This window comes from Lonchura striata, chromosome 7 (genome assembly GCF_046129695.1).
Source record: "Lonchura striata isolate bLonStr1 chromosome 7, bLonStr1.mat, whole genome shotgun sequence".
In the NCBI taxonomy this organism is placed as follows: domain Eukaryota; kingdom Metazoa; phylum Chordata; class Aves; order Passeriformes; family Estrildidae; genus Lonchura; species Lonchura striata.
The window spans coordinates 13,368,766-13,390,941 of NC_134609.1; the positions used below are offsets into that span (position 1 = coordinate 13,368,766).

Below are 22,176 nucleotides of genomic sequence, written 5' to 3' on the forward strand. Positions count from 1 at the left end.
TTTGTGGGCTGCAGCTCTGTTGTGACCAACACTTTGTCACAGGCCAGCCCATTTCCTGCTGTTAGGGAGCCAGGATGCTGGGAAGATCCTTACTTTCCTTGCAGAGTTTATGCTTTCTTCCCTCCAGCCCATCACCTTTGTCTGTATTCTCCTGGAGCTCTTGTTCTATGGGTCCAACAACCCTCTTGGTATCTGTTAGATTTTCTCATGTTTCTTATCACTTGTGCAGCCAGACCATTGACCCTGGGTGGGAAGGATGGGAGTCCAAGCACTATCAGGAATTGCCTTTGAAATAGGGGAGGGTCCCAACCAGCAGGTGCTCTGTTTCTTTCCCATGTTGTGTCCCCACATGGGACAGGAAAGCACTGGAGGAAGCATAGGGCAGTTTTATTCTCCCATGTCTGCACCCTCATGTGCTTAGTTTAGCCAGAGAGAGGCCTGCTGAGGGTAGTCTGAAGATTGTATTCAGCAGAATCTTGTCCATTACTTTCTTTCCCACCTCTTACTTGATCAAGTACTATATTGGAGAAGCTGTCAGAAAATCTTGTACAAAATCCACTCTACCACATCCCTGCAGCCCCACTGGGGCTTAGTGCATGGGGGCCATCCAAAATCCACTTCTAGTTGTTCCCTTTGTAACTTCTTCCTCTTCCCACTGCTGCTTCCTAGCATGTCTGAACTGGGTTCTCAGAACTACTCTGCTTCTGACTATTCCCAAATAATTATCACATAGTTCTTCTCCCAAAATAATGCTAGGTGTGGGTGAGGCGCGTTCGCTTCCAGTGATGTAGCAACATCCCTTACACAACAGAAATCTTGGGTGTTTCACCAAACTCAAGAGGGGATGACGGCTTTAGGAGTGTGACTAAGGGGCATCAGTGTGCCACAGGTGTTGCATGTCATCTCTGGGGTTGCCTTCTGGGTTTGCCTTCTCCTAGTGGATGAGTATCCTGGCACCTACTTTCCTTTCCCAGCCCTTTCCCCAGAGGTTCCCATGACTCGAGCAGCTCTCTGTCCAGACTGCTGCTGTGCTCTCTGGGATTGTGGTTCCTCTCAGCAGCTCCTGCTGTGACCTGGACTTGCTCCTGCCTTGTTTGTGCTGAGCAAGGCACCTTGCCAGCCATGTGAGGGCCAAAGCCAGAGCACACCTCTTGGCATTTCTACCAAGCTCTGCAGGCCTCTCTGAGAGCTTGCACAGACATCAAGGCCTCAGAGAGAACCAGCTGTTCTGGCTGGACAGAAATAAAAATAAAATCCAGCTGAGCTGGTTCTATAGCGGTAAACAGGGACTGAGCAGCAAGTCTCCCTGCTGGTGCTGTGACCTACCATAGCTCCTCCAGCCACTCACCCTCTAACTCTCTGTGAGTCAGTCTGCTAGCTTTTGAGCCTTAGGAGCACAGAGAAGAGGTTTTCTGGAAAACTCCCCTGATATCTGACTTTGGTTGTTGGGGTACTTTTGTGAGTTTTTTTCTGGGTTTTGGCTTTTTTTTTAGGGCAAGGCAGAGTGGATGGGGATGGATGTTCCCCAGTGAAGAACTCCAGATTGCTCTCCTTTCCCAGCTCATGAGACCTGGCTTGCAGCTACAATCCCAACTGTTATTGCTGAGTGCATGACAGAGATACTACATTAATGGTGTGTTTATCTCCTTGCAGTGATGAAGATGATGAAGGTGCTACCGTGCCCTGCTGCCCTTCTTTTCCTAGTGACTGCATTCACTGTGGAGCCATCTCACTGTGCCAAGGTGCTGATCATGCCCACCATAGTCTTTGACAGCCACTTGCGAGTCTTCATGCGGGTGGCAGAGGCGCTGACTGAGCGGGGCCATGACCCTGTGCTGCTGCTCCATGAAGGTCGGGATGTGGAAACCTCCCTGCCCGGCTTCCGCGTGCAGAGGTACTGGGGTACCTTCAGCACAGAGAGCGCAGATGCCTGGGTGCAGGAGAAGATAAAGCGTGTCTTTCAAGGGAAGATGACCTCTCTGGAGGTGTTTTCATTTTTGGAGAAGTACCTGGAAAACTGTGACCTAGTGCTGGGAAATTCTACCCTTCTGCAGAAACTCCAGTGGGAGCACTTTGACTTGCTTTTGGTGGACCCCAACGAGATGTGTGGATTTATCCTGGCCCACATCCTACACATCAAATATGCTGTGATTTCCACTGGTTTCTGGTTCCCAGCAGAGATTGGTGCCACCTCCCCCATTGCCTATGTCCCTGAATTCAACTCCCTGATGACAGACAGGATGAGTTTTTTTGGTAGGACTTGGAATCTCCTAGTCTACATAATCACTCGTGTAGCTACAAAACTGGTCATCCTGCCAAAGTTTGAACGTCTCATGGAGAAGCATAGTGTGGAGCCCAAGACATCCATGTTGGACCTTGTTCATGGAACTAGTCTTTTCTTCCTCTGTAATGATGTGGTGTTGGACTTTCCCCGTCCAACACTCCCCCATGTCATTTTCACAGGGGGAATTCTCGCTGAGCCTGCAAAGCCCCTTCCAGTGGTAAGTGCAAGAAAGTTTTGATTTATGATTGCACATCAACTGGGGAAGCTACTTAGTACAAATCTTTGTGGTATTCACATTTTCTGAACAAAGAGAGACATGATTTGCTCTCCCAGGATTTTTCCTAGAAAACTGTAAGATACAGTAAAAAAACTCAAAGAAAAAAACCCCAATTCTTATCTCTATTCACTACTCCTGTTGTTTAACACATATAGAATGTGTTATAAAGATTGTTTGCCAAAAAGTAACTTCTTAATTAAACATCAGTAAAAATTGTTTAAATTAATTAACCAATTAAAACTGTATCATGACTGTCTGGAGACAGTCATGAGTTTTTCTTTAATATTTTTTTAATATAATATAATTCTAGTATGGCATAATATTAATATAATTTAACTTAATAAAAACAATTTATTCACCCTTCTACAATATAAAATCAAAGCACGTTATTCCCTGCAGAAAAGAGTCACACTATTTCAATAGTTCTTCTCTGGAAGAACCTTGTCAAAGTTCTGAAGCCCCAAGTGTCTGGAAAGCTGCTGGGTTTTGGTGCTTGTGGGTGGATCGGTGGGACAGAGAACACTGAAGGTTGTCAGGCTGCAGGGAGGATGTAGAATTAAGTGGCCCACTCTGAAGTGGGATTTGGCCTCACTGTCCGTGTAAAATGGTGTGTGGAGTTTGTAAGATGGAAGTGTTGCCCCTGGGACTTGATAATGAATAGTTTATTTGCTCCTAAGTTAAAGTGGAAATGGGAAGAAAATTAATCTTCTTTGTTTCATCACTGATGTGTTAATCCAGAATTTTCTCCTTCACCCTATTTCTCACAGAGCATTTCTGCCCTTGAGCTGGTAGTCTTAAGAAATCACAGGGAAGGGCTATTCTTGTTCCTCATTAAATTTGGTGCAGAATCCCAAAATGTAGAAAACTGAAGGGTATCAACCCCTTTTTCTCAAGGTTCAGTCCTGAAATTCCTCTCAAGGTTTTCTGCAGCCTAAACCTTACTGATCCCAGGAATAAATTCAGAGGAACAAGCTCCTAAAGCCTCTGGCTGAAGACAGTATTGGAACAGAGTAAGACTTGTCTTACCACTTTTAGAAACATTGAGGGAATAAACCTGGATAATAAAACTTGGGCAGCCAAGATGTCCTGGTGTCCTGACTAAGGGTCTGAAATGAAGATAAGATTTCAGCTTTCAAATTATTAGAAGTCTGTCAAGATCTCTGATGGCGACTTTACTGATGCTGTGGATATCAATATTTTTCAGTTAAAAAAAGTGAGACCAGGTGTCTTAAAAAGAAGCTCTCCAGATGTGTGTGACTGCACATAAGCCTTGCCCATGTGGCACAGCCTGCAGGTAATGAAACACACGTAGGGTGCTCCAAATCTGTGTCAGAGGGTGGCTGCCTCACAGCTCTTGCAAAACTCTGGCTTGGTCCAACCTGGCCACGTACACACCTGCCTTATAAAGAAGGGAGTTGTTTGCTAGGGCATTACTCATGTGCTTCACAGCTTCCAGAACAGATCCCAGGGCACCTAAGGAAAGAATGATGGAGATAAGTCTGGAGCCCTACAGTAGGTGGTGGCTCTCATGCTAGCAGGTGGGCATGTCTGTGTCCACATCATGGGATGCCAGCAGAAGAGAGAGCCTCTGTAGGTCTAGGTATGCCTTAAAGAATGTTCCATTTGAAATGTAATTAAATGTTTATTTCCTCCTATTTGAAACACTATGATTTTGACTGCTTCTCATTAGGACTTGGTTAATATAGATTTTTATATGTGGGAAAGTGAGAACATTTGGTAGTCAACCATACTTCCCTGGCAACTTCAATGCTATTTCTGAAAGATAAATGTTGTGGCCCAATTACAATGGAGAACATAGTAATTTGGTTTAGGAGTCATTATACTTTTATTTAGAAAAGGAAAACCAGCACTTTCTCTTCTGTAGCAGTTTCAGTGGTTGTACTGCTCAAAGGATGTGAAACTCAAAAGAATGGAGCAACTAAAATATCTCTGTTGTAAACTTTTTGATTCTTGGATTGTTTTAGAGCACTCTAAGCATTTCTGAAAAGATAGGCTTGCGTCTCTGAAGCATACAACAAAGGATAAATATCCCCAGAGAGTAACAGTTAGTTGTGCTTTGTAACTCTTGTACTTGGATCCCCTAAACTACAATTAATATTCTGAGTTAATCATTTTAGTTTTCTCTTCTAATAACAATTTTTTAAAAAAATCAATGTTCCCCTACATATTTATTTTAGGAAGTATATATATTCAAAGATATATTTTTATTAAGCTTCCCTAAAATGCTCCTGACTGGGAGACATGGGAAATTTGAAGGAGGACATAATGAAAAATAGACTCAGTCCAACCTGGCATAAGAGGAAACAGTCCATGTTTGCTTCACAGCAGCTGTAGTTGCCAATTTCTTCTCCCTACTATGTTCTGGCTTTGGTTAAAAAAAGTACAGACTCTGTTCTAGATACAGATCTGTTTATGTAGCATTACAGGTAGCCTGTAAATGAAGGACAAATAACTGTAGGTTTTACTGGATCTGTAGCTACCTCTCTGTCCAGTGATTAGAAACTAAATCTGCTGTCTGCAAGTAGCTGTCAAGGATGGGTAGAAATCTTCTGTCAAGATGGCAAGACTTTCTGCCACCTCCAGGAGCCTTTGACATTGGGGAGTTTGTAGGGACACGCCAGGAAGAATTTGTTCCTGACTGTGTGATGTTTTGTCACTTGTATCAGCTTACATCTAGCGACCCTGACAGACCTCCTGTCTTAGTGGTAATGGGAAAATAGCCTTCCTCTTTTTACTCCAGTTTCCTTCTCTACCCTAGCTGTTCCTATGTGGTGCCTCTGTTTCCAGAACCTTTCTTGTCAAAGACTAATTGTGTTACTTCCAGTGCAGGAGACAATGCCATGAAATGCAGGTTTTGGTGACCTCCTTGCAAACTCCCAAGACCAGGAGGTGCTCAAGTAATTTCTACCTGGCTGGGTGCAAAAATCTCAGTGGTTTTAGAGTTCACTGTTTGGTGAAAACAGTGTAGCTTTGTGCTCTGGGTGGATTTGGCTTCATCTTCTCTGTGGACAGCTTTCTACTGCCTCTGTCAGAGGCAAGAGTGGGAAGGGCCTTCCTGCAGCAATACTTCAAGGCAGCTGTGTGTGTTTTGCCCACAGGGTCTGCGTCTCTGGGTGGAAGCAGCAGAGGCGGGTGTCGTTGTTGTCTCCTTTGGCATTGGGATCCGAGCCCTTCCAAGCGATTTGGTGGAGAAGATGGCTGGTGCATTTGCTCGCCTCCCGCAAAGGGTGGTGTGGAGGTGAAAGGGGACTGGGATTCATTTTCACTTGAGTTGGATGAAAAATAAATTGAGGGGTGATTCATTTCAAATCACAAAATCTGCTTTCTGTTTCTTGATCTGATTGAATTTACTCTTGTTCTTTGTGTGTTTCTCTTTTCCTTTTTTCCCTTCCTCTGTCTCCTCCCACAGATATTTTGGTCAGAAGCCAAGAAACCTGGGTGAGAATACACTGATGATGGGGTGGCTGCCCCAGAATGACCTGCTAGGTAAGGCTGGGCTCTGTGTATGTGTGTGCCACTAGCAACACCCCTGGAGTTTAGCCCAAACCACGGCAAAGGCACATAAGGATAGCAGCACCTGTATACATCTAAGTCTGCTGCTTCTTGTGTGTCTGATCTGTACAAAACATGATCTGCACCTAACGTCTGCTTGAAGCTACTTGGCTCCTATCTCCATTCTCCTCCAGGCTCTATTCAGCAATTCTGGGCTGCCAAAAGCCAGATGTATTCCCAAATGGTAGCATCCTCTCTGCTTAGCATGCCTGTTTTTCCCTAAAATACATCAGCATTATGTGTTGAGGAGCCCCTGATAGCCCTGTTGCAACACAGAAGATGTTGACTTGCTACTATTTCTTTACCTGCAGGCCATCCCAATGTGAAAGCTTTTGTCAGCCACTGTGGGATGAATGGTATATTTGAGGCAATTTATCACGGTGTGCCAGTGGTGGGATTTCCTTTCTATGGAGACCAGTTTGACATAATGACCAGAGTGCAGGCGAAGGGCATGGGTATCCTCATGGACTGGAGCAGAGTAAAAGAAGAGGAGCTTTATCAAGCTGTCATCACCGTCATCTCTGACCCCAGGTGAGGCATTTGGAAGCATCAAGCTCTTCCTTGGGGCAGACAGTGTGTAGGGACCAATGTGTCTTTGTGTTGACCCTTACACCACCTGTCGTGGCTCCTGTACCAAGCACAGTTGCAAGCATTCCTCAGCTGATGTATCAGTGCCTCAAAATCCTTAGATGCAACACAGGAGGAGATACTCCAGCCTTTGCTGCTAAGGAGTGTGGTCTAGTCCTGTTTGCCTGTATTGTTCTCAGAAAGTTTTCTGAGATACTGGGGAACGGACCTCTTCTCTTAATGCCAGCCTGTCATCAGAGAGAGTGAGATTTACAGCCTCCCATTGGGACCTCCCTGAACTTGTCCAAAAAACTTTCTGTAGAAACAGAGAGGGAACTGCAGGTGATGCTCCATCGGCTCCTTCTGTCAATCATATACTCTGCTTTTTCCTAGAACTGAAGCAGGAACAGAAAAGTGACACAGGGCTCCTGTTTTCTAATGGAACATGTGCAACTGTTGGTTTTTTAAATGCTCTCTGAGAGCTTGATTTTTAAAATATTTTGTATTTCTTACCTATTAAGAGATGTTGCAATTTGGAAGGGCTTGGCCACTCATCAAATGTATAACTTTTGCTTGATGCTGGGTGAGGTCTTTCCCCTCAGAAAGTACCATACACATGAACTCACTGAAGGTACTTGCAAGTCAAACTGTCAGTTTTATTAACAAAACACCAAGTAAAATACACCCTGGCTTGTGCCTTTATGGCTGGCAAGTGCCATCAGAGGGGCTTTCAGAAGAAGAATGGAAAAAATTTGCCCCTCTCCCAAGGTATTATTTGGAACTTGAAAGCATCACTGGATGTCTCAGGTCACTTCTCAGGTGTGAAGTTTCTGTCAAAAGGTAGATGTCTTGTTATCTTCCCTTGCAGCTACAGAAAAGCAGCCCAGCACATCTCAGCTCTGCACCTAGACAGACCAATGCACGCTCTCAACAGGACAGTGTACTGGCTGGAGTACATCCTTCGTCATGATGGAGCACCCTACCTTCGCCCAGCTGTCTACGACCTTGCCTGGTATGAGTACTTCTGCCTGGACATATTGGCTCTTCTCTTGCTGTGTCTGGCTGGTATTGGATTTGTTCTCTACAAATCTGTGCTGTGGTGCAGAAGGAAGGGGGCCAGCCCTGTGTATCAGAACGGCAATTGCATGAAAGGCCACTTCACAGATGAGAAAAAACTGCAGTAGTGGCCGATGTGTTCCAGGGCATATCCCATCACTGTGAAATGAACTGCTGCTGTGCCAAGAAATGTATGGCATGCAGGCACAGAGAGAGGTGGAACATCTGCAGGTCTGGATGAGAAGAGAGTGGGGGGGGATGAGTATTGCAAAGGCCTGTGTCTACACCTCTGTGTACAGCACCTGTGGGCAGGGGGGGGGCGGGGTGAATTCAGACATGGGTGGGAGCACTTGGCCAGGATGCTGGGAATGGGGCATGGGTAGGTAGACTTCCAGGGAGGAGTGCAAGTTGTTCCCTTTGTATTGCACATTGGTTTAGATGCTGGTGTTGCTCTTCTGTCTTTTTGGATCATGAAGGGTCTGGAGGTAGGAACAGCATTTCATGCAGCAGATGCCATTTCTCCTCTGCCTTGTTACTAAGAGCCCCAGTAGTCAGGATACCTTTATGTGCAGATGAGAACCTGAAGCAGAGCTGTGGACAAGGAAGGGCACTGAAAATATCTACAAGAGAGAAAAATTGGTCTGTTTTAAGTTCTGTGGATAAATATTGTTCTTCCTGCTTCAGTCAACACTCTGCAATCCTGTTTGTGTTTGAGCTAAATTATTATTTTTTAAAATAAACTTATATTCATTCTCCTGTGTGGCAGTTCTCTGGTCTTGGTTTAATGTGAACCTATGATTTTTATAACAGGAAGTTGTTCAAGCAAGATGAAAGTGCTTTTTCCTTCTCATTACTGCTGCTATGGTCTCCACGTACCTCCATCAGCAATTTTTTGGCCTTTCTGCAGGGTTTCATGCAGTGCCTTCCCTCCTCTGTCTTCCTGTGGCACACAACCATTCCCATAGCATCTCCAAAACTATGATGAAAGAAAACTCTGGAGCAGATGCAAGTGCCAGCACCACAGGATCAGCAGCCAATAGCTGAGGGAGCTGATCATGGCAATGGGCCCTACACCACATTTATAGAAGCAGCAATCTCTCCTCATTTCCATATGGACAGACAATATTGTTGCCCTACTCAGGCCATGGTATGGAGTGATACCTAATATGTTTTTACTCACCCTAGACTCTAAGGCAAACCTAAATGGGGTACAATTGCACAGGCTGCCCACAGCATTGTCCAATGGCCCACTGCCAGTGGCCCACACTGAGGATCAAGGGCTCTGCTCTATGCTCCCACTGGGGCCGCCTGCAGTGCTGGCAGGAGCTGGAGAGTAACCTCACTGCCACAGCTGCCCTCGCTGGTGGTTCTAGGCTCTGCTCTTGCTTGGTGTTCCATATGGGGTTTTTCCAAGGTGAAAGATGTGTTTTTACTACAATCTGTGAAACAATAGTTTGGCTGGGCTCCTGGGCTGCTCCAGGTTGGAATAGCAGCTGGCTCTGACTTGGGAGGTCTTCTGAGGCCAGGCAGTGCTGTCTTCCTTCCCCAACCCTCAGCTTGCAGAGGGGTTAAGGTGACTTTGGATGACCTATCAACCTTGCTCTGTAGCAGCCCTTTGAGGCTTCATGTCTTCTGAGCTGAGGATGTGAAGCCTAATAGTCCCTAATGGCAGGGAGATCAGAGCAAGGTGCTGATAGATATTAGGGAGAAAGTGGGCATTACTAGATAAGTAGATAAGTAATAGGAACACTGTCTGCCTGGCACCTTTCTGTCTGCAAGTTGAAATTAGGAGGTTGATGGGATTTGTGATTTATTTTTAGATAAAAAGGAGGTATTGCCACAATTTTTCAGCATTTCTGCCCGTTTCCAGTTGCACTATGGTGACCTTATTGTTATCTCCTAGCAGTGAGTTTGGACAAGGGGGTGGAGGTGGGGCATTTTGTCATCTCTGAGGTGGAAGAAGGAGATCATTACTGCTGCCTACACGAGAGTTTGGATGTTTAGATTAGGCTAAATACAGCAAGAGAGTTGGCAAGCTTGCAGCTTGCCAATGTTGGATTGTTTTGAACTTGAAGAAAAAAGAGGGAGAAGACAAACACACCATGTTTGCAAACTGGAGGCACCATGGTCTGATGAGGACAGAGATCTGCACATTACTTTGTTTGCAAGCAGAAGAGCAGACAGAAGTATTTGAGACCCAAGAGCCTGTGTGGATTTACAAAATTGTGTGTCTATTTTCCTATGCTTCCTCCTTGCTATTCACAATTTCAGAAAGAAGCTCAAGCAAGCACGACATGCAACATTAGCATGCTGTCTACTATTGGATATGCTCTTAACTTCTTGAACTTCTTATGGCTGCTTTCATTCCCAAAGGTATTGCAGAGTTAGGAGGCATGCCTACCCAGGGAGTCAAGGTATATATAGTCTATTTAAGAATGATTCCACAATTTGGTGGCAACTATTTCTAATGGAGTAAAGCACTAACCTGCCCAAGGACCTTGTGAGTAAGAAGAGGGCATTCAAAAAGCATCCCTGAAGAATCTTCCCAGGAAAATCTGTGTGCTGGCTTAGAAACCGTCAGGAGCTGTTCTGTAAGTTATAAGGTGATTTTATAGAAGTATTTAAATATACTCATTAAAGATGAAGGCTACTCTAGCTTTTCCAGCTTTATTTCTGTCCTCTGTAAATCTTTTCCTAATAAACACATAGCTTTCTCTCTTTACTTTTCTCCTTGTTATTCTTTCAGTATTGACTACAGAAGAAAAGTATAACAAGGGCTTAAGCTAGTTATTAAGTTAAATTAGGAATAATGAGTAGCCTGTCACACAAATTAAAAGCCATGGTGGGGGAAGGGATGTAGGTGAGCTCTATCCTTCATGCAGCTCTGCCTTCAGCTTGGTGCCTGATCTCTGGCACAGTGCCTGCAGTTACTAAACACCCTCCCTGTCATAGGTACTGAGACAGGCACGCAGGGCTGTGGTGTAACTTGGGAAATTAAAAAATTGAAACTGTGGTTTATTAGGCAGCAAGCAGGGAGCAAGTTCTTCTTTGCCTTTTTTTTTTTTTTTTTTTTTTTTTTTTTTTTTTTTTTTTCTTTCCCCTCGAGGAAAAGTAGGACATGAGTCAATACTTTTCAGAAGACTGAAGAAGCCTCACCCAAGAGCTGCAACCCCAGCTGAGCTGTGCACAGGGCAAAGCTACCTTCTGCCCCTTTGTCTTGCTCCTGGCAGGGCCGGAGCATCACGAGCAGGATCCAGCAACAGCCGCAGGATGCAGCAACAGCCGCGGTCTCACTGCTGAGAGCGGATCTCCCTGCGAGGGCCCCGAGCGCGGCGGGAGGTGTTCGGGGCACGCTTGAGCCAGCTTTGCAGGTTCACCCGGCCCCACAGCTCCTCACCGAACTTCTCTGCGAGAGGCACGGCAGCCCTGTGATTGGGAGCCGTCCTGGCTTGGAAACACCCTGGGCTTGCAAATGAACGCGTGCTGCAGGTGATGGCTGTGCAGCTCTGCCCGAACCCTGGGCCGGGGGCAGCTCCTTGTGGGGAACAGGGAAGGGGCGCAGCCACACGCTGGCATGGCTCCTGTTATGACCCCTCTCCTTAGCCCAGTGCCAGCAGCTGCAGCACTGCTGGGGCACACAGCTGAGCCTGGCACTGACTCGGAGGCTGCTCCCCTGAAGGACTTTGCAAACAGCTCATAGACTACTGCTGCTCCAGCCCCCGTTGGCTTTGGAAGGGTCCCCGCACGCCCCTGGTAGCATCTCCATGGGAGAATCTGGCTGTGGGCTGCCACAGCAACATCAATTGCTTATCTGGTTTTTCCAGCCTAGTAAGGTGGAGGCGCCAAACTGTCAACAAAATTTGGCTAATAAAGAGGAGCTGTCTCCCTCTGCAGGTGAGTGTGAAATCACGCCATCTGGCAGTGGGAAGACTAGAGAAGACGATGATTTTTATCTACCCACCGTTTAATGACACTAATCAAAGAGCACTTTCTTGGCAGGAGCCCCTTCCTTTGCCTGTGCATGGCTCAGCTCCAGCCTCTCATCTCTGCCCGTGGGTATCTCCCTCATGGCCCCCATACACCTCTCTGATGCTCTTGAGAGCATGGGCAATGCTTTTCTCTGATGCTTCCAGGTTACAAATATTTCCTACAGAAGAAGGCAAGGAGCCAAACTCTGCAAGTCCCCAGAGCCCAGCCGTGGCCATTTGCCATTGAGAGCACTGTTGGAGCAAGCTAGTCCTCTGTCCCCACCAGGGCGTCCTTAGGGCTGTGTCATGGCAAATGGAACTGCACAGCAAGTCCTGAAGGCAGTGCAATGGAAAGCAGCTTTCTCCCAGGTACGCAGGTGAGGCATGATCTCAAGAACCAGAAATGCCCATGGTCCCTCCCAAGCTGTGCTTTTGGAAGGGCTTCCCAAATGCTTGCAAACACCAAGGAGAGATTACACACCAGCCAGGAGCTGGGCACTATGCCTTCCAGGACAGCTGAGGGCAGCCAATTACTCCAAACAGCTGACAGATATCTCAGGATACAGAAAGCTCCTCGCTTCTCTCTCAGCCTCTTCTTTTTCAGGGACTGCTGCTAAGATGCTTCTCCCTCTCCAGCTGAGCTCATTTACTCCCATCAGGACCACTCTGCCTGCTGCAACAAAAGACTCTGGGTGGGATACAGCTGGGACCAGTTATTTTCCAGGTTCTTACATCTACTCTCTGTTGTGACCATAGTAGGAATAGCAGTACAGCAATGTTTTTAAGGAAAGCTTTTAAATTATTATTTAATAAAATATCTGTGTTAGTGCTGTAGTAGTGATGCTGTTGACTAACCTAATCTTGTCTCCTTTGAATTCAACTGTAAGAGTTTCTATAAGGTAAGTTCTTCCAAGATCAAACCATGTGCTGATCTAAAACTCAGCTATTTTATTAAAGAGCTTTGGAGAGTTGAGTTTTCTTCTGTTATTAGCAATCCTGGAAAAACAGAGTGATTCTGCTTGATTGGGAAGAGATAAGTGTGGTTATAGGGATATGCAGAACCATATATGTATAGTTCAAATGAAGTCTATTTTAAGAAATTCAAGATAACAAGGAAGGCTGGAGGAGTTATTGAAAACAGAACGGTATGGTTGAGAAGGGCAATGGCAGCCCTAAATAGCTAATGTCTGCTTTTAGAAAAGTACATCAATAAACTGAAAAATAATATCCAAAGCATTCTTGAAAGCAACATAGATTAACCTCTGTATCTTGCTGGGGAAAAAAGAAAAAACCACGATATTACACATTCTGCAAATGGTAAACCCTGTATAATAATGCAAACAGAGTTCAACAGATGCTTTGGATGGAGATGAACTTCAGTGGCCTTCCTGAAAAGCTTTGGGTAAGGTCATCTGTCAGTTCAGGCAGTGGTAATGCTGGATTTTGGGCTCTAGGCAGGGAAGTATTAGAGGCTATGCCCTGAATCACCAATGATCTCCATGGACTGCCACTAGGAACAGTCTTTTTAAAAGCTAAACTAACTGGGAAGGAAGGTTGAATGGCTAATTTTCATTAAAACTAAACAAGTAAGAAGCTGAGTGCCTTGGCAAGAATGAAAGACAAAACTGGAAAAAGCTGATCTTAAAAGCTCTGCTTGTAGTTTGGGTTGCGAAGTGGGGAGGAACTGAAGAAACAACTGCAGACCTTTCGGGCAGCATGGAGACACCTTTGACAAGTTGGGTGTTTGGGTTGCATCCCATCCCCCTTTTGTCAGGACTGCCCAGTGGCAAAAGAAGTGAGCACCTGTACTGTAAGAAGAGGTTGAGTCTGATCAGGAGTTTCACTACAGTAAGTTTTGTAACAAAACAGTTGGAAAAACCCAAATGCCGAACAAGGTTTGAAGACTCCTCTTGCAGGTCAAACCTTGCTAACCAAGGAGTCCTCTAACTGTATCAGTTCAGAGCCAGGTAAAGGAGTGTGGGTTCTCATTATCAGGACTTTCCAAAGATGTTTCAAAAAGGGTTCTTCAAAAAGAGACAAATAACTGGTGGTGGCAATCCAAGCTTTACTAGGGATCAAAATAGTTTTAAGGCAGAACCAAGTAGAATAAATGCTGATTAGTTTAGATTTGTTAAAAGGCAGAAGCAAGCACTTTCTGCAGGAATAGCATTTTTGTCCCACTTCTGTAGCCAGGGTATTCTACAAAGCAAGGTGCTGAGCTTTGGTTTTGTGGTTTCAACATCATCTGGGATTGGCAAATTTACCTGGACTCTGCAGTCTTGATAGACTTCAACTAGAGGAAAGAGGTGATGTTTTGTGCATGTCTGGTGTTGGTGTAACTTCTGCTAGCTACAACAGTAGATGATTCAACTGGGGACTGGAACATAAGAATGATTAAGCGGGAAGGGGCTAACATAATGGCTATTGGCAAAGTCTGGCTGTGAATGACCCTGGGGCAATTTTGCTTAGTTTAGCAAAGCAGAAGGTGCTTTGTATTTTTGAGAATGCAGGGTGGAGAGCTCTTACACACCATGATCAGAGTAGGCAACAGCTCACATTGGCAATTTCATCAATACTAAAATGTTGTTATTGTCCTGTGGTTTATTTTATTCTGATTTAAGGCACAGATCCACTTCTGGCTGAGAAATACTGAATGTTTGTACAAAGTTTCTCTCTAATCAACACTTGAGAAAACACAAATAGGTATGTGCATGAATACTTACAGGTGTTCTTAAACTCTGCCTGAGCTTTGAGACTTCTGTGATAAAGGCACAGCTGATTGGGTTGTTCAAAGGACACCTTTGATCCTAATCAGAACTCATCCAATGGGATTTTTGTTTGTGCATCAGTTCAAGAACTTGTTAATTAAACTAGTCTCTGCCTCTAAATTTTCAATGGTGAAAACATACACTGTTGAATTAAATCAGCAGATTCTCTGCTAATCTCAGGTTTTCTGGATTCTGTATAGGTATCCAACTATTGTTTTCCAAATAAAGCTTGAAGATATAACTCCAGGCAAAAGCCCAGCTGCCCACTCAAAGTACTTGTTTCCAAATACCACTGGGCCTACTTACAGGCTTTAGAGAGCAAAAGGGTTTGTAAATGATAGGGTTTTGACAAAAGACCTGCTTAGAGGCAATTTTCATCATAAATGTTTTGCATGGGATTCGTAACCCTTAGCTTAGAGTTTATAGCATTCTCATGAAGGGTCATTGCAGATTATGATATCTTTGGGTTAATAGCTCCTGATGTCCCCACAATTTTGTTTACCCCTTAGGATGCTTAACTCTTAGCCCCTCTGTTGTTTTTTATTCAAAGGTCTTTCAAAGTGGTTAGAGCAACTAGGTCAGAGAGCAAGAAATAACTTGGCCACTAGTAAAGATTCCAAGTGGTCCCTTCTGACAGGTCTCATATTCCCATTCAGTGCATCTGCTTTGGGCTTTGTTTCATGCTTGGAAAACACTGTCTTGCATGGCAGAGGGAATGCAGACACAATCTAGTGTGTTCCCCAGAAGGCATCTTTAAAAGTATGTATGTATGTATGCATGCATAAAGGGACAATACTTTGTCTTGCTCTATACCAAATTGTTCTCAAATGCCCAAATTTCTTGATCATCACACACATCCTTGAGAAGGACCATGCCCAAACTGTACAGTGAAGGTCTGATACTGATACAAGGACTACTGATTATGGCTGTATCTTGCTAGGGCACAAAGGAGAGATGCTATTGCTGAGCTGTGTCTCTTAATGGCCCCTAGTCAAACATCATGCAGGAAGCTGCAAGGAAACATTGTTTCCTCTGATACTGTGCAGTTGTTAAACCCCAAACTATTTGTACCAGCCTGCTTGGGTGACTCTTGCAAGGCAGTGAAGCTCATCTGAGGCTGGGGAAGTGGAAGGAAGACAGATGGACTGCTTGCAAACAGGGGATCCTCTCTTCACCCTGGGCCTAAGGACATGCTTTTCCAGGAGAGGACAGCTAACGCCTCCAGAGTGTCAGGAAGAAGCACAACAAACCTCCTGCCTGCTCTTGCTTTTGTGTGTCTGTTCAGGAGGCGATACCTCCCTGCACTTTTGCAGTGTTTGCTCCCCTCTAATGGCCAAAGATCTGAGAGCCTCTTGGTGGATACCTTGGTGTCAACAGGCTGTGGTGGCTGGTGCCAGAGGGTGCCCTGTGCTGGCAGACTTGTGAGGCATCGAGCCTCAGGTCCAGGCATGCTCGCCATTACCCAGCACTGGGATGGGGTCTCTCACAGCTTTTGCTGCAGCTCTGGTTGCTGATGCTTATCCCTCTCTTCCCTTACATCTCCAAAGGAATGTACCTGTGCCATGGTGGCTGAGAGAAAGGGTTACAGCTAAACTTAACAAAGCAAGGCAATGAAGGCAAATTTGTGAGTCTGCACAGGTCCTAGTCCTCTGAGTCAATGTCTCCTGCCTACCTCCTGACTGAAGCTCTTTGCCTCTGACATTTGCACTGCAACTCTTCCCTCTCCTTGGAACAAGGGATGCCAACTGCCTGGGTTTTACCCAAACCAGCTATTAATAATTTTCTGCAGACTGGTTGTTATGAAGGCTCAATCTATGCAAAAATGTGCATGCTTGTGTTCTTGATGCTTTGGTTTTCAAATAGCTATGCTATTTATTGTGCTGCATTACTTGATGTTGCCATTTCTAAACAAAAGCTTTTCAGAGCTGCCCACATATGAATTGCCAGAAAATGTAAATAATATCTCATTTTGCATCAGCTTTTGTATCTAGGGGTTATCATAGAATGGTTTGGTTTGGAAGGGACCCAAACATCACCCAGTCCCAACCCCCCTGAAATGACTAGGTACATCTTTAGCTAAATCGGCTTGCCAAGAACCCCGTTCAGCCTTGAATGTCTTGAGAAACAGGACATCTACTATCTCTCTGGGCAATTTTTTCCACTGTTTCACCACTTGTGTGGGCATAAGTTTTGTGTTAGCTGAGCGTAAGCCTCACAGCTCAGGGTAACTCTGCCAGCACTTTTATGTCAAACTCTTTGCTGCAATATATGTTAAAACTAGGCTGTTTTCCAAAGTTAGGGAATCAATCAAGACAGAATGTTTTTTTTATTATTCTTGCTATTTCTTCTTACCTATTAAACCTGATTAAAACAAACTGTGATATGCATAAAATCATGCCTTACCTGCCATGCCACTTCTGTTGGTGTCAAAGGAGTTAAAAGATACTTTGATAAAGAACATAAAGATTGTTCTTTGTTTTCATAGTGTGGTCAGTCTGGTGAAAAAGCTGTCCTTGGAGAGCCCATATATGAAGTCAAATTCTCTGCAGTCAAGAGGGTCATATGGAATCAGGTCATTATCCTAAGCTTTGATGAAAGCTTGTGGTGCTTGTGCAGGGAGATCCCACCTCCATGGCTTTCACTGCTCTGATGTGTAAATCACAAGTAACAATCACAGACAGTACAACTAATTTGGGGGTGGTTATGTGTAATAGCCTTGTCTCCTGGGCAAAAAACACTCTGTCCTCTGCAGTGTAACTCAGACCAGCAAGGCCCAGCTTAGGTGAGGCTGACTCTGTGTGTACTCTTGTCCTGCAGGCTGTCAGGGGTCTCATATTTAAGGGCAATCTGAACTGGCATATTAATACCTGGAGCTATTTTTTTTTAAACCAACAACTCTGCTTCCTTGTTTCCCTGTCCCCACCTGTGTGGATCAGGCAGGTAGTTGGTGGCAGTACAGTAACAGTCAGCCAGACAACAGGCACTTGAAGACTTTGGTGGCCAAATTGCCTCTAGCCCGCACAGTTATAATATTTTGCCCTGTTCTAGTTATTGCAGCTGCTCTCTTGATTCCTGCCACTATGTTTAAGTCCTACAGACTTCTCTGTGTCATCGTTTTTGTGTCATTTGCTATTGAAGTGATTTATCTGTGATGCTAGGGAGCTGTAAATGTTTGCTGTCTTTATTTTTTTTGGTTTCATTAATTTGTAGTATTCTTTGCAAAGAAATTATGCATTCTGTCTTTCTGGAAACCACTTCCTGCACATCCTGGTCGTACCAGGATTTGGCATGTTGTTGCTCATTCTGAATGGTTCCTGCAGTCTTTCACAAATATCTTCATGCTCTCAAGTCTTGACAGAATGCAAATGTGCTATCTACCACCAAAGTAGTCTATTTGTTTTTTTACTGTTCTCTTACAAGAAATTAGTTTTAAGACTTGGGATACAAAATATTATATTTTTTGCAAAAATCAGTTTTCTTGTACTCTTGACCGGGCAAATAATATGTAGGTGATGCTCAGTCACTACATCAGAAACTAGTTCTCTCTCCATGTGTACTGGTGAAAAAGTCAATCTTTACCAGAAAGCTAAAACTCTTATTGAAAATAGCAATTTAATCTTTAAGTGATAATTTAGTCTATTTAGGTCTACCTCAAAGAAAAATTATTTCTGGAATGCTGTAGAAGCAGTCTAATGGGACCCAGCTCTCCATAAGAATCCACAATGTTATTTCATGGTCCTCACAAAATTTTCCTTTCTCATTGAGGTCCTACCTTGCCATTTTGGGCTCAAAATAAATTATAAATAAATAAATTTTGGGCTCAGAATCCTCCATGCTTCTGTTCCATAGGGCCTCTTTCTCCTTCCCACTCAGTTGGAGGACAGAAGAATGAAGTGCTCCTCTCCCATTGAGTCAGGACTACAGCCCTGATGTTCCTGCTCTGTGTGAAGTGTTGATGGGGCTCCACTTCCTCACCTGCAGTGGCTGAGCTCTGTGCAATTCACTGTGATGTGTGAAAATAAGCTCATCTCTTTATTTACAAGTTGCTGTGATGTCTATATTGCATGTTAGCTGCTAAAGCCTTCTGAGTCCAGCAGTGTTTCTGAGCAGTGCCAGTGACCAGGCACTGTGCTTGGCAGCTCTCTGCGTGCTAATCCACCCGGATCCAGGAGGGCAGTCAGATGTATTTGACAGAGGGGAGAAAAGATGATAACAAGGATGTCACAACTGCATCTGGATTGTGCAGATGACCTTCAGTCTGTGACAAAGCCTGCCTTATTAAGCAAGAAATATGTGCCAGAGGATGCTAAGAGCCTCATCCCTGCTATCTGCTTCTGTTTTTACATGTGTTGTTCTTGTTTCCATCTGCCAAGGAGACACTTGGGGAGGGCTACCAGCTGCCTGCTCAGGTGGTACCAAAAGTTGCAGTGTCATGAGCTCCTCCTGTAACTGTGCGTGCCACCACCTAAGGGATGGATGGACAGACTTGCCCTAGGAGACCCACTGTTCTTGTTCATGTGGCATGAAACAGTTTCAAAATGAAAACTTTATTGAATTTAAAACTAGATTAGGAATAAGAAGTTATGTCAATATCAGGATGTTTCCTACTCAGCTAGTCCAACTCATCCCTGCATCTCTCAACAGGTATTTAAAGGTTTTCTCTCTTCTCATATGGTGTCTTACATAAAGGAGGCCTTGTTTAACAGCTGCTGAAGCATAGGTCAAAAAAGCAGGTGTTTTGCACTTGTAATGCCTCAAACAGCTAACAACTGTACTCCATCTAAGAACAGTGAATCCACAAAGAAGTCAGCAACAGTGAAACCGTTGTCAAGAACATGGAGAGGGATAAGTCGATAAGGTTCCCAACGTGGCTTTGCTGCTGAATAATGAGGTTGAACATCAACTTGTATGCCGATGAAGGGGTGTGAGGACAGAGCGGGACGCCGGGGAGCAGCCCTGCGGCTCGGCACGGGCCGGGCAGAGGCCGGGCTGCAGCAACGGAGATGCAGCAGGGTGAAGCCGGGCTGGGGGGCGGACGGGAGCGAGGGGGCGGTTTTACCCCGGAGGCTCTCTGGGTGTCCCGGTGCCGGGGGGGTTTCCCCGGAGGCTCTCTCGGTGTCCCGGTGCCGGGAGATTTCCCCGGAGGCTCTCTCGGTGTCCCGATGCCGGGGAGGTTTCCCCGGAGCCTCTCTCGGTGTCCCGGTGCCGGGGGGGTTTCCCCGGAGGCTCTCTCGGTGTCCCGGTTCCCCGGAGGCTCTCTCGGTGTCCCGGTGCCGGGGAGGTTTCCCCGGAGGCTCTCGGTGTCCCGGCGCCGGGGAGGTTTCCCCGGAGGCTCTCTGGGTGTCCCGGTGCCGGGGAGGTTTCCCCGGAGGCTCTCTCGGTGTCCCGGCGCCGGGGAGGTTTCCCCGGAGGCTCTCTGGGTGTCCCGGTGCCGGGGAGGTTTCCCCGGAGGCTCTCTCGGTGTCCCGGTGCCGGGGAGGTTTCCCCGGAGGCTCTCTCGGTGTCCCGGTGCCGGGGGATTTCCCCGGAGCCTCTCTCGGTGTCCCGGTGCCGGGGAGGTTTCCCCGGAGGCTCTCTCGGTGTCCCGGTGCCGGGGAGGTTTCCCCGGAGGCTCTCTCGGTGTCCCGGTGCCGGGGGATTTCCCCGGAGCCTCTCTCGGTGTCCCGGTGCCGGGGAGGTTTCCCCGGAGGCTCTCTGGGTGTCCCGGTGCCGGGGAGGTTTCCCCGGAGGCTCTCTGGGTGTCCCGGTGCCGGGGAGGTTTCCCCGGAGGCTCTCTCGGTGTCCCGGTGCCGGGGAGGTTTCCCCGGAGGCTCTCTCGGTGTCCCGGTGCCGGGGAGGTTTCCCCGGAGGCTCTCTCGGTGTCCCGGTGCCGGGGAGGTTTCCCCGGAGGCTCTCTGGGTGTCCCGGTGCCGGGGAGGTTTCCCCGGAGGCTCTCTGGGTGTCCCGGTGCCGGGGGATTTCCCCGGAGGTTTCTCCCTGGGTCCTGAGGGCGGGCGCGCGGCGCTCCCCGCAGCCCGCCGCTAGGCGGCGCCGCCGCCCGCGCTGAGGGCGCTGCCGGCCGGGCCGGGCCGGAGCCGCGGGTCCTGTTCGGCGGCTGGGATCGGGACCGGGACCGGGACCGGGACCGGGACCGGGACCGGGACCGGGACCGGGACCGGGGCCACCCCTCAGGCCTATGGACCCGCCTGAGCCCAGCGTTCTCGCGTACAGCAGCGGCCGCAGGTGCGCGCCCAGCCCGCGCTCCGCGGCTCTATCGGCAGCGCGCCGCAAGCGAGGGGAGCGGGAGCGTGCCCCGCTGTGCGGGCGGGCCGCGGGCCGGGCGCGGTGCCGCGCTGGTTCCGCGCTGGGGAGAACCGCCGGCAGTGCTGAGGGCACCCAGCGCTCTGAGCCTTCAGAGAAGCTGCGGGCGAGTGGGGAGCACAAGCCGTGCTGGTGATGGGGGCTAAAGTCTGGCCTTGAAGAAGAAAAGTGCAAGGAGGATAGTATTTAGACAAACGGGATTTTTTCATACCCTCTCAGTGTGGTGAACCTCACACAAAGAAATCCCAGATTAGTCATTGTTATCTATGAGAATTTCCGTGGAATTCCCCCCTCTTCCAAATGAGGACTAGGGCCAAAAGCCAGGAACTGCTCACAGTTAAATCACCCCTTAAAAATATTTTTTTAAAAAACCCAAATAAAAATGCCCCAAACAAACAGAAAACCCCACCAGAAAACTACAAAAAACAAACAAACAAAAAACCCCAAAAACCACCCAAACCCCAAAAAAACTAATCAACCAACCAACCAAAACTCAAACAAACAAACAAAAAACTGGATCAATTAATTTCAGAATGTGTAAACAGTGGAGATGACCAGGATCTATATGGACACAAGATGTGCCATGTTCTATCAAGAACAGAATCTGGTCAAAATAATTCAATTTTCCTCTCTGACAGGGTAAAGGCATGGTGATGGAGAGCTTTGGCTGCCAGTCAAGTGGCTTTTAAGGATGATCTAGATGGGATTTGGGTAGGTACAAAACCCACTGGATAATTATACCCAGAGAGTTATCCACAGTTCACTGTTGAAAAGGAAGGGGTCTGTTGAGTGAAATTCAGGGACATGTGTTGTGGGTCTGTTTTTGCTCAGCACTTCCATTAATGATCTGGATGATGGAGGAGAATGTGCACTTTCTAAATCTGCAGATTGGGAAGTATCCAACGACAAAGTTCTTTGCCTAACAGGTCTCCAGAATAAGTGGGATCCTGCTAAAATCACATGCTTGGGGTTGCAGTATCAACAAGATACATCTGGGGAGGTAGTGGGAGCTTGTGAGAGAGAAGTCCTGGCTAAGGGCTGTAGAATACCTGCTATGTTTGTGCTGGACCAGAGAGCATGATGTCCGAGTCCTGGTGCTGTGGGGAAGAAGCTGAATGTGAGAGGCTGAACTGGCTTAGCTGAACCAGGAAGGCAGGAGGTATTTGTCAGAGAGGAGACATCTCCCAGAGCACTCTGCTGCCAACTTGCTCAGTTAGTTATTTTCTATTGGCCATCTCTGTTTTCTGTAGATTTTAAGGTTTTCCCCATGGTTGTGTCAGATATTAGGTACCGCTGTACAAAGTGCTCTCAGCTTAGAGCTGGGGTGTGATTTGCCATCTGGTCTGGATCCTACATGGTGCAATACCTCTGACTGCAGAACAG

At 46.6% G+C, this 22,176-nt stretch overlaps 1 protein-coding gene across 1 annotated transcript; it reads left to right on the plus strand.

Annotated features, from left to right (window-relative positions):
- Positions 1-1,655: 1,655 nt before the first annotated feature.
- Positions 1,656-7,885, plus strand: LOC110480032 (2-hydroxyacylsphingosine 1-beta-galactosyltransferase). The gene is made up of 5 exons (XM_021547702.3): positions 1,656-2,501; positions 5,681-5,820; positions 5,992-6,068; positions 6,446-6,665; positions 7,570-7,885. The coding sequence occupies exons 1-5, from the start codon at positions 1,656-1,658 to the stop codon at positions 7,883-7,885; spliced, it is 1,599 nt and encodes a 532-aa protein (XP_021403377.2).
- The last annotated feature ends 14,291 nt before the right edge of the window (positions 7,886-22,176 follow it).

Bases quoted from the DNA above. Each gene is read 5' to 3' on its own strand.
- LOC110480032 (XM_021547702.3), top strand. From the start codon at position 1,656: ATGAAGATGATGAAGGTGCTACCGTGCCCTGCTGCCCTTCTTTTCCTA. The intron at 5,821-5,991 runs GTGAAAGGGGAC...CTCCTCCCACAG, and splicing joins CCGCAAAGGGTGGTGTGGAG to ATATTTTGGTCAGAAGCCAA. The intron at 6,069-6,445 runs GTAAGGCTGGGC...CTTTACCTGCAG, and splicing joins GCCCCAGAATGACCTGCTAG to GCCATCCCAATGTGAAAGCT.